The 12,648-nt window shown below is 38.4% G+C and overlaps 1 protein-coding gene across 1 annotated transcript in view; it reads right to left on the bottom strand.

The window, feature by feature from the left end:
- The window catches only part of LOC130908916 (dipeptidyl aminopeptidase-like protein 6), a 174,604-nt gene that overhangs the window by 70,418 nt on the left and 91,538 nt on the right, over positions 1-12,648 (bottom strand). The window contains exon 2 of the mRNA XM_057824854.1: positions 8,717-8,831. Within this exon, the coding sequence (XP_057680837.1) occupies positions 8,717-8,831 (115 nt within the window). The remainder of the gene's footprint in view (positions 1-8,716; positions 8,832-12,648) is intronic.

The raw sequence follows: 12,648 nt of genomic DNA, 5'->3' as shown, positions 1-12,648 counted from the left end.
TCTGTTCTTTTTTTTTTCCACATTGTGCCTCTCATGGTTGAGGTTTACACATGTTGACAATTACAGGCCTCTCTAATATTTTCAAGTAGGAGAACTTGCACAATTAGTGGTTGACTAAATACTTATTTGCCCCACTGTATTTCCCTGCACTTCCTCTATAAAGTAACATTTACTGACCACCACGATGTATTTTAGTCATTTCTTTTAGTGTTTCTGAATGCCAAGGAGTTGCACTTTTGAAATTATTCATTATTTTTTCAAGCTTTTTATCTGAGTTTGTTCTACATAAACGAATGTCCGAGTGAGTGCTCGTCTGAGACTGGTGATTCCATACTTTTTGCTAGGGGTTGTATATTAAGGAGGTTGTAAATCTTTTAAACTGATGAAAATGCACCAATTTCTGCCCACCATTTTAACTCATTGGCTGCCATTGAAAGCTATAGACAGTCTTCTTGTGATAAAGACAATTAATTCATTTTTAAGAGCCACATGATTAGACACCTATTTTTGTCAATGGCGCTGAACGACTAATTGATAGCAGCGCCTCCTATACTCTTTACGCTAGCTAGCATTTCATCTTCATTTCATCCGACAGCATGAGACTGCGGGACATGATTAACCTTTGGATGCTTTCTCTTTAAAACACATTTTGTTGGGGATTTATTTCTGCCGCGAGGAGTCTCCTGGCAAGACTGCCGTTTTTTTGGATCAAAGTTGCGTCGTAGCGGCGGGAATCCGTCAGCTTAACTGGAGCTGTCAGTCGGTGCGTACGAGGGCGACGTCTTTTCCACCGGAGCGTGCTAAAAGACGGTGAAGACGGAGTACAGAGAGGCGGCGGTGTTGCTAATTACACAGGCTACTACACTTGCGCTGCAAATGTTAGCGGACAGCAGAAACGGAAAAGATGGTGTGAAAAGAGCTGAATCAGCGGAGTAGAAACTGATGTTTTTCATTCATCCGCTATTAGAATTACTGCTATCGCACAATATGAGTCCATTTGTATGCATTAAGAACTTTTTTGGCGTGTCATGGATAAATTAGGGTGGGGTTTAGGGTTGGTTAGCTTGAGGCAAAGTTAGCGAGAGTTAGGTCATTGGCTGCCATTGACTTGGATCCAATCAAATGGATTGGATGTAAGATTGTGAAAAAGTCTCGAAATGATGATTTATCGTGATATTTTGTATCCCAAAAGGTAACTGATATGCTTCTGCCAAGAATCGATTTATCATTTTAAAAAGGTGTCACTGTATAAAAAATTGAACCAACGCGTTGCTATCGAAATCTCTGTTAAGTCAATGGCTGCCATTGGCAGCGCTAGACGCCTAATCCATTTAGACTGGGAGGGAGGGACGTTCATTCAAAAACAAAGCATAAGCGGATTTTAAGGGGGGGGCTGGTGGCTGAAAAGTGTAATTGAATTTCCTACATATACAGTATATAAAAGTTGTAATATAAAAGTTGTAAAGCAATAAAACTGCAACAAAAATGAATTAAATGAACAAAAATATTTTTATAATATGTCGAAATTATTTTTCGAGCACCTTAGACAGTCATTTGTTTTGCATATAATAATAATAATAATAATAATAAAAAAAAAATATATATATATATATATATATATTAGGGCTGTCAAAATTATCGCGTTAACGGGCGGTAATTGATTTTTAAAAATTAATCACGTTAAAATATTTGACGCAATTAACAAACATGCCTCGCTCAAACAGATTTAAAATGACAGCAGTGTCATGTCCACTTGTTCCTTGTGTTTTTTGTCTCCCTCTGTTGGCGCTTTGGTGCGACTGATTTTATGGGTTTAATCACATGAGGATTGTGTAATTATTGACATCAACAATGGCGAGCTGCTAGTTTATTTTTTTATTGAAAATTTTACAAATTTTATTGAAACGAAAACATTGAGGGGGGTTTTAATATAAAACTTCTATAACTTGTACTAACATTTATCTTTTAAGAACGACAAGTCTTTCTATCCATGGATCGCTTTAACAGAATGTTAATGTCAATGCCATCTTGTTGATTTATTGTTATAATAAACAAATACAGTACTTATGTACAGTATGTTGAATGTATATACCCATCTTGTGTCTTATCTATCCATTCCAACAATAATTTACAGAAAAATACGGCATATTTTATAGATGGTTTGAACTGCGATTAGTTACGGTTAATTAATTTTTAAGCTGTGATTAACTCGATTAAAAATTTTAATCGTTTGACAGCCCTAATATATATATATATATATACACACAGTACATTAGAGAAAAATATCTTTTAAAAATGATTATTTTCTTTGAGTGGAATTTTTTTTTTTTTTTTGATTGAAGCAACTTTTTGGGGGCTTGAATGATTTAGACACAAATGTTCTAATCATAATATGGCCCAAACACAAAAAGGATTGCTTCAATCAAAGGAAACTTTTTCAATGAAAAATTAAGTGTTCAAATTTTTCAATCTCAAATATTTTTTCGCATTCAAAACCTTTTTTCTATGATTGAAAATGTTCTTTTTTTGATTGAAGTGATTTTTCTTTTTGAAAATCTATATATTTTTAAAGCAACTTATTTTTTGATTGAATAATAGAGAAAAATGCCATAGCCAAAATGTGACCCAAAAACAAATCAACATTGCTTCAATAAAAAAAAAAAAAAAAAAAAAAAAAAAAACCTAAAAATTAAAATTATTTAAATTTATTTTTGTATTCAAACACATTTTTTTGATGAAGCGACTTTATTTTGGCTGAAATTTTAATTTATAATTGGACACACTAACGAACTACCTTCAAGTCAAACTGAATTGCGAGCCGAAGTGCCATGAAGTGCAGTCATTAAGACATGACAGAAATTGCCAAAAATGCTACATACACTGTTAAATTTTAGTAATCATGATGTTGCTAAAAATATTGATTGTTCTTTGATTGCACCAGGTTATATGTTACAATATTACCAATAAATTCATCTTATTTTAAAAACTGAGTTTTATTTTTGTTTCATATTGCACGCTATATACAACTTTGTAAGGTTAGTCACCAATTTGTAAGGGCCTACGACACTATTTGTAAGATTGCCAACGGCCTCGGGTTGACAGGTATGAGTCATGGTGTAGTAAAGTAGGGTAATGTTAAGGATTAGTGGTTGGTCTGATGTGTTTCAGTTAGGTTTGAAATGGATTCAGGTTGGGTCTGGTTAGTTTTAATGTAAAATGGGGTAGATTCTAGGATTACTTGTTGCTCCGGAAGCAAATTCATTTAGACTCCCAAATAACTGACTGCATCTTTTTTCAAATCAAATGTCAAGGTTACCAAAAATGAATACCCCTAAGACTGTCTCTGTCACCTCCTGCCATTTGTATTCGAAAACTTCCAGCTAACAGATGGCACCATTGACATTTTTCACCACAACAATTCGCTCCAGTACACAAGCTCTGTTGACGATTTCATATTAAGTATGTGCTCAGTGGGTTATAGTGCAGGTTTATTGTAATGGGATGTGATATTTTAGGGTTTCTCTGAAAATAGTTGCTCCACAATGGAGTTTGGGCCGCAACTGCCTTCTAAAATTCACTGAGTCATGTTTAATTTCAGCCGTTTGGATTTGGATTGAGCGTCTAAAAAACATCAAAGAGCATCTTGAGTGATAGCGCAAAGCCAACAACCCGTCAAGTGAGCCGCTCGCAAAGTTTTTAGAAGTCGGCGAGGACACGCAAGCAGCGACTCATCTTGACGCAACAAGACACGCAAACAGAACTCGACTCGAAGGTGAGTAGTAGCGTGTGTTTGCGACACGTCGCGTCAAACAGATGGACGCGCGCTCGCTAATCCTCGCCGACGTCTTAACGGAAAGACAAACACCTTTAAAGGCAGCTGCTCCGCATTCGCGGTTATCTGAAGCGACCAGTCGCGTCAGATGGTGAGGTTCAAAGGATAAATGACGCGTTTTTTTCCACTCACTTACGATAACCAGATGTACGGATTAAAACCTGGCTTGGACAGATGATTTGCTTTTTATAAATCGCAAGGAGCAAATCCCTTTTCTTGGCTCAAGTACTTTTTTTTTTTTTATCTCAAAATATGAGCATGTCAGCAGTTTTTAAACACTACCGCACCTCAATTTCAACGATGCAAAAACGGCCTGGGATTACGTTGCCACAAGATTTAATTTGCTGCCAATACGAAGTTCAGTTGTATTTAACTTTGAAATGCAATAATTTGCTGTTCATTTGTAGGAATTTATCATTTTTTTAACCTTTTAGTTAGGCAGAATTTTTGTGCGCAATTTTAATTTAAAGATTCAATTAACTCATTTGCTCCCAAAAACGTAAAAATACGTTCTATTTTTAATTGTTTCAGTGTCCCAAAGACATATTTATGTGTCTTTTACGTTTTTTTTTTTTTTTTTTTTCCCTCAAGAAACATCTCTGGGTTCTGATTCAATTTAGCTCCAAAGCACAAAGCTGAAAATCCATTTAAAAGCAATAAAATTGGCCACTGGAGGGTAGAAGCGCATTTGGTAAGACCCGCAACCCGATTCAACGGCAACGAACGGCCGGGCCGAATGGCGTTCAGGATGCCAGGTGGCGGACGACCGAGCAGGACAACCTAGAGGACGCCCGGCCTACCAGGCGCTGGACTACCGAGCAGAACGACTGGGACCACCAGTGCAGCGAACGATGCCGTTGAGTCCGTGCTGCTCGCCGAGCAGACCGCGCTGAGACAAAAAAAAAATCCATCTTTATGAGACAGGCGGCGATGAGGGAAAAGTTTACCCGGCTAACAGTGTCATCCCTCAGTTATGTGTAGATAAATTGTTACTTTGCCATCAAAAGCTCTACTTGTCTTGTCGTTTATGTTATTTTGTAAAACATTATTCAGATGTCTAGGATGTAACTAAAGCAAAAAATAGCTGTGCTAAAGTCAAAGTTATGTTTCACAAAAAGCTCAATTTCTGTTTTTTCATCAGAAATTGGAAAATTGCTCAAACTAAGCTATTTTCTAATGCTGATTTCTAAAGAATGGAAAAAGATATGAACCGGTGCAACCCCCTTCGCTCCCGGCCGTTTTACTGGATTTTGACCGATTTTGCAAGGCCCACAGAAAATTCTATTCCATTGCTATATAAACATGGAACCCACCAAAAGAAAGATTAGACTCTCTTCTTTCAGCAGGAAAAAACGTTAGTTCATATTTTTTTTCCATTCTTTAGAAATCAGCATTAGAAAACAGCTTAGTTTGAGCAATTTTCCAATTTCTGATGAGAAAAACTGATAAATTGAGCTTTTGTAAAAGCATACATTTAAACATAACTTTGACTTTAACACAGCTATTTTTTGCTATTGTGACATCCCAAACATCTGAATAATATTTTCCTTCTACAAAATAACATAAACAACATGCCAAATAGAGTTTTTGATAGCAAAGTAACAATTTATTTACACATAACTAAACTATTGAACTGAAAGAGGACGCTGTTGTGTTTTCCCTCATCGCCGCCTGTCTCATCAAGATGGATTTTTTTGAGTCTTTCTTTTGTGGTGACCACTGCCTTGTGGCGGAGTTCGACTGGAGAACTTGTGTTGAAGGGGGGGAACTGGTTTGGACATGCGTGCTTCCGGCTGAGTCGCGGGACAATGGAGGGTGTGGGGGACGCGAGCGGCTGAGCATGGCGGCGCGCGCTCTGCTCGGCAAGCAGCACGGACTCAACGGCATCGTCCGCTGCACTGGTGGTCCCGGTCATTCTGCTCGGTCATCCAGCGCCTGGCATCCCGGGCGTCCTCCCTGTTGTTCTGCTCGGGTGTCAGCCGCCTGGCATCCTGGACGTCCATTCGGTCATCTTGGCCCAGCCGTTCGTTCCGTTGAATCGGGTTGCGGGTCTTATCAAATGTGCTACTGCCCTCCAGTGGCCAGTTTTATTGCTTTAAAATGGATTTTCAGCATTGTGCTTTGGAGCTAAGTTGCATCAGAACCTAGAGTTGTCTCTTGTGAAAAAAGAAAAGTAAAAGACGTATAAATACGTCTTTGGGACACTGAAACAATTAAAAATAGAACGTATTTATACGTTTTTGGGAGCAAATGAGTTAAGAATCTCAAACCGTTTTTTTAGTTTGGATGGGCTGGGGCTTCGGGCGGGCTCGCGTTGAGGCGACGCTGGCGACCTGAGGGGCCATGATATCCCCTCTCTCTCGCCTCCGTACGCTTTCTACAGCATCCTCTCAGCAAGGTGACTCACTCGCGAGTAAAGCCTGAATAGTCATTGAATATAACAGCATTTAACACAACGTACCTCACAGTACCTTATTTTTTTACTTGTTTTTATTAATGTGATGCGTCATGAAATACATGTTTTTGGATGGTTATATTGAGATTTACGGGGTTTATAGGGGTACTTAAAGGTTTCATTCCGATTTAGGCGGAAATTCGGGATATATCGGAACGGAACTCGTAACCCGGGACGACAAGTACTGTTTTCCTGCTGAGTGTTTATTGTCACCAAGTTGGCGTTGTCCTTGCAGACTCTACAATATGTGCTGGTCTGTCAATGTTCATTCGAAATTGTTGGAAACTAGGGTTGTTCCGATCATGCTTTTTTTTTGCTCCCGATCCGATCCCGATCCTTTTTAGTTTGAGTATCTGCCGATCCCGATATTTCCCGATCCGATTGCTTTTTTTTTTGCTCCCGATTCAATTCCAATCATTCCCGATGATTTTTCCCGATCATATACATTTTGGCAATGCATTAAGAAAAAAATGAAAAAAACTCGGACGAATATATACATTCAACGTACAGTACATAAGGACTGTATTTGTTTATTATGACAATAAATCCTCAAGATGGCATTTACATTATTAACATTCTTTCTGTGAGAGGGATCCACAGATATAAAGACTTGTAATTCTTAAAGGATAAATGTGACTTTGCATATTGTGACTAAATATTGCCAGCTAGTGTAATTTTTGAGCTCTCAGTAAATGATACTGTAGCCATTTAACTGTTCTGCCCAAATGCATGATGGGAAGTGCAACCATGACTGCGTAGTGGCACCAATTGATATATCTTCTCTGCGTTGGGAAATAACCTAGGGTGTAAAGAAAAAGATCAACTACTTCCTTTCTTCCCCACATTGCTATTTCTAATTGTTGAGAGAGGGATTTAAAGCCTTTAGCTAATAAAAAAAGGCTCCAAAGACTGCCAAAATTCACTCTACTCATTTTACGCTGCCTTTTAGCTCTATATATAGGTAAATCGGCGCCATTATAGATTGAACGCGACAATGCGTGAGTGGGTCGTGCAGCGCATGCGTTAATTGCGTTAAATATTTTAATGTGATTAATTTTTTAAAAATTAATTACCGTCGTTAACGCGATAAATTTGATAGCCCTACTTTAAGCCAAAACTAAAGACTCTGGATGAGTGTAACACATTTTGTCTGTAACGTTAAATACAATTAGAAAACAATTTAATTAAAATATATTAGGGCTGTCAAACGATTAAAATTTTTAATCGAGTTAATTACAGCTTAAAAATTAATTAATCGTAATTAATCGCAATTAATCGCAATTCAAACCATCTATAAAATATGCCATATTTTTCTGTATATTATTGTTGGAATGGAAAGATAAGACACAAGATGGATACATACATTCAACATACGGTACACAAGTACTGTATTTGTTTACAATAAATCAACAAGATGGCAATAACATTATTAACATTCTGTTAAAGTGATCCATGGATAGAAAGACTTGTAGTTGTTAAAGATGAATATTAGTATAGTATAGTATAGTTATAGAAATTTTATATTAAAACCCCTCTTAATGTTTTCGTTTTAATAAAATTTGTAAAATTTTCAATCCAAAAATAAACTAGTAGCCCGCCATTGTTGATGTCAATAACTACTTACACAATGGTAATGGATGCTGAAGCCAATAAAAGCAGTCGCACCCGAGCGCCAGCAGAGGGCGGAAAAACTCCATAAAACACAATTGACAAGTTGGCCTTTCACTATACTGACATTTAAATCTGTCTGAGCGGGGCTAGTGCGTTAATTGCGTCAAATATTTTAACGTGATTAATTTAAAAAATTAATTACCGCCCGTTAACGCGATAATTTTGACAGCCCTAAAATATATATATTAAAAAAAGGCATGTCCGATATTTTTTTGCCGATTCCGATACTTTGAAAATGACGTGATCGGGACATCTTTATTGGAAACCTTTATTATTTATTTTTGGACTAAAACTTGAATTTTACAGACGAAAACATTTAGAGTACACGCGGAATAAAACCAGACGAAATTAGGCTGAGTTTTCGTCAACGAACTATACACAAAGACACATTTTGAAATGACTTAACTATGACTAAGACAAAAGTTAAAAGGGCTGCCAAAAACAACACTATTTTGTTTGTATATCTTGGTAAAGCTTTTGGTGCAAAAAAGAAGCGCCAACCGCAAACATTTTCATTTGAACAGAACACTAGCAATTTGTTGACTCCTACGTTAACGTCCTCGATTTTCCAACACTTCAAGGTCAACCTTCACAATGCGAGAAGGCCTCATCGACGTCAAACAGATGCCTCCGTTTACGAGCCGCCTCGGCCCAAGCGATCGTTTCTTCGCGTTGTTTGCGCTACGATTTATCGGCCGGCTAATGGTGGCGTCTGCGCGCGTTAACGACCGCGCAAACGGTCGTCCCGCTCGGCCTACCTGGCGTCAACAGGATGACGGAGGTGACGATCAGCGAGCAGATGACCAGAATGACAAGGAGGGCGATCGCTATTCCCTTCCAGTTCCTCTGCGGCGGGTTGCTGCCCACCAACTCCTGCAAAAGGCGAAGAGAAACAACGAGTCAGATACACGGTGGGAGTCAATCAGGGCGCAATTTGCACGGAGATGAAGACGGGATGACAGAAAATTGAAAGGAGCACTGTGTTAGAAATAAGAGACGAGTGCGTACAAGACCATCGCTCAGCAGCTAACAAGATGAATCAAAGGGGGGATGGGGTAAGGGGGGGGCTGCATACAGTTGCCGCCTCGCGGATTTCAAGGAGAAAAACATCGGGGCTGGATGGGTGGGAGGAGGAAGAGGAATTTTCCTAATGATCCGCTCACGGGCCGCCGACAGTTTTGACAGCTCGACGCAACCTGTGACACATCTGCACATTCGACGTGCGGCGGCTGATGAGGAAAGGAGAAGTAAGAGGGTGGTCCGGGGGGCTTGCTAGTTAAAAACAACCTTGACAACCTTGCGGAAAGTACGAAGCCAATTTACGTGATAAGTTGCAAGTGTTTCTTGCAAAACGGAGCACTGGAAAACTCGTATTTTGGCCGCCAGGATTAATCGGTTTTGTGGGCGACAATTGACTTGGATGGATGTCCAATCCATTTGAAGTGGAAGGATGGCAGCGAATGAACGAACGTTCATTCGCTGCCATCCTTCCACTTCAAATGGATTGGACGTCTACTAGTGATGAACATGTTTCAAAAAAGTAATTAGTTATAGTGCCGATCGATCGGGTCCAATCACGTCATTTTTAAAGTATCGGAGTCGGCAAGAAAATATCGGACATGCCTTTTTTTTAATATATATATATATTTTTTATTAAATCGTTTTCTAATTGTATTTAACGTTACAGGCAAATTGTCTTACATTCATCCAGAGTCTTTAGTTTTGGCTTAAAGTAGGGCTATCAAATTTATCGCGTAAATGGTGGTAATTAGTTTTTAAAAAATTAATCACGTTAAAATATTTAATGCAATTAACGCATGCGCTGCACGACCCACTCACGCATTGTCGCGTTCAATCTATAATGGCGCCGTTTTACCTATATATAGAACTAACAGGCAACGTAAAATGAGTAGAGAGAATTTTGGCAGTCTTAGGAGCCTATTTTTAATTGGCTAAAGCCTTAAAATCCCTCTCTCAACAATTAGAAATATCGTGGGAAGCAATGCGGGGAAGAACGGTAGTGGTTGATCTTTTCCTTAACACCCTATGTTACTTCCCAACGCAGAGAAGATATATCAATTGGTGCCACTACGCACGGTCATGGTTGCACTTCCCATCATGCATTTGGGCAGAACAGTTAAATGGTTACAGTATCATTTACTGAAAGCTCCACAAATACACTAGATGGCAATAGTTAGTCACTATATAGAAAGTCACATTTATCCATTAAGAATTACAAGTCTTTCTATCCGTGGATCCCTCTCACAGAAAGAATGTTAATAATTTAAATGCAATCTTGAGGATTTATTGTCATAATAAACAAATACAGTACTTATGTACTGTATGTTGAATGTATATATTTGTCCGAGTTTTATTCATTTTTTTCTTAATGCATTGCCGAAATGTATATGATCGGGAAAAATTATCGGCAATGATTGAAATTGAATCGGGAGCAAAAAAAAGCAATCGGATCGGGAAATATCGGGATCGGCAGACACTCAAACTAAAACGATCGGGATCAGATCGGGAGCAAAAAAACATGATCGGAACAACCCTAGTAATTAGTTATAGTTACTCACTACTGCTTCCAAAAAGTAACCGAGTTAGTAACTGAATTACTCTATAGTAGGGCTGTCAAACGATTAAAATTTTTAATCGAGTTAATCACAGCTTAAAAATGAATTAATTGTAATTAATCGCAATTAATCGCAATTCAAACCATCTCTAAAATATGCCATATTTTTCTGTAAATTATTGTTGGAATGGAAAGATAAGACAAGACGGATACCATATTTTTCGGACTACAAGTCGCTCCTGAGTATAAGTCGATCCAGCCATAAAATGCCCAACGAAGAGAAAAAAAAAACATATACAAGTCGCACCGGAGGAGAAGTCGAAATTTTGGGGGAAATTTACTTGATAAAATCCAACACATAGAAGAGACATGTCATCTTGAAAGGCAATTTAATATAAAAATACAATAGAGAAAAACATGCTAAATAAATGTACAGTGTACAGTGCATGAACAACGAAATGTGAATATACTTTCCTACGCTACGGCTCGGTCCTGGCTATACAGCGAACTCCAAAAAGACAATGCTGGACGTCCGTATAATTTGCTGAATCAATTTGGTCCTCGATAGAAAACAGGTTCGCATCAACGTAAATAAATGATAATTAGGTACTATTAGTAATAAGTAACAGGTTAGCATGATTTCGCTATCATTAGCACATCGTTCAAACAACCACACAACTGGCTCTAAGTGTCCGATCGTGGGTGGAAAACACACAACAACAACAGAAAAGATGATACACGCAAGCGTTGCCTCTGTAGAGATGATTTAAAAGCATAAACTATGAAAGTAGGTTCGCAGCCGTCTATTCTCTCTCGCTAACTCGCCCACTCACTCACTCAGAGCTACGTAGCTGTCCGTCTTCTTCTGGCGTGTGAGCACTCTTCTTCACGTAAACAAGTGCGAGTGCGCCCTCACATGGGCGTGAAAGCGCCACAAACTAAATGCATCCATTTCAAGATAAAAAAGTCAAAAATATAATTGAACATACACTGCCAAAGGCAGAACGCGAACGTGGCCATAGCTATAAAGAGTTATTCAGATAACTATAGCAGAAGAACATGCTAACAACTTTACAAAACCATCAGTGTCACTGCAAAACACCAAAATAACATGTGAAATTATATCATAATGTGTTAATAATTCCACACATAAGTCGCTCCTGAGTATAAGTCGCACCCCCAGCCAAAATATGAAAAAAAAACGCGACTTATGGTCCGAAAAATACGGTATATACATTCAACATATTGTACATAAGTACTGTATTTGTTTATTATAACAATAAATCCACAAGACGGCATTAACATTAACATTCTTTCTGTGAAAGGGATCCACTGATAGAAAGACTTTAATTCTTAAAAGATAAATGTGAGTACAAGTTATAGTAATTTTGATAGTTTGTATTTTGTGACTAAATATTGCCATCTAGTGTATTTGTTGAGCTAAACTTAATGTTTGAACAGAGTATTATTTTGCATAGCTATTTTGATTGGGAATGCCAGATCTCTTTGCATTGAGCGCTTTTCTTTTTGTGAACATTATTTTATTTTTGAGAGATAGGAATATTATTTTTGTTGTGCTTTCACTAAATGATACTGTAGCGACTTAAATGTTCTTAACTGCCCTAATGCATGGAGGGAATTTGAGCAACCATGAGTCACAGTGGTTGCTGCAAATGTTATATCTTCTCTGCTTCGAGTACAATACATGGTGTTAAGAAAAAGATCATCTCCAGTTATTCTTCCCCATATCGGTTGCCACAATAGTTTTAACAGTTGTGGAAGAGATGCCACCACTTATTCCATTAAATGGCGCGGCTCCAATAAATGCCTGCGTTACCAATTCACCCTTCTTGGTAATTGGTGGTGCTATGGACCAGCGATTCATGTTGGATCATTGTCGTCGGTTGTCTCGGTTCGTCCGATTTCCTTCCAAGGAAGATGGCGGCGTACATTAAAACACCGAGAGGCGCTGGATGGCTTTTTGTGGGTACTGTGGGTTTTGTTATCAACAAAACAAAAGCATGTGGGGGACGCAGCACTTGAGCCTGCGCTAACTGCGCACTTTCTCTACTCTCTCGCTCCCTCTCTCACTCGACCACTTTCTTCCTGACTGCT

Source organism: Corythoichthys intestinalis, chromosome 20, assembly GCF_030265065.1.
Source record: "Corythoichthys intestinalis isolate RoL2023-P3 chromosome 20, ASM3026506v1, whole genome shotgun sequence".
NCBI classification, from domain to species: domain Eukaryota; kingdom Metazoa; phylum Chordata; class Actinopteri; order Syngnathiformes; family Syngnathidae; genus Corythoichthys; species Corythoichthys intestinalis.
This window is presented reverse-complemented; position numbering and strand designations above follow the sequence as displayed.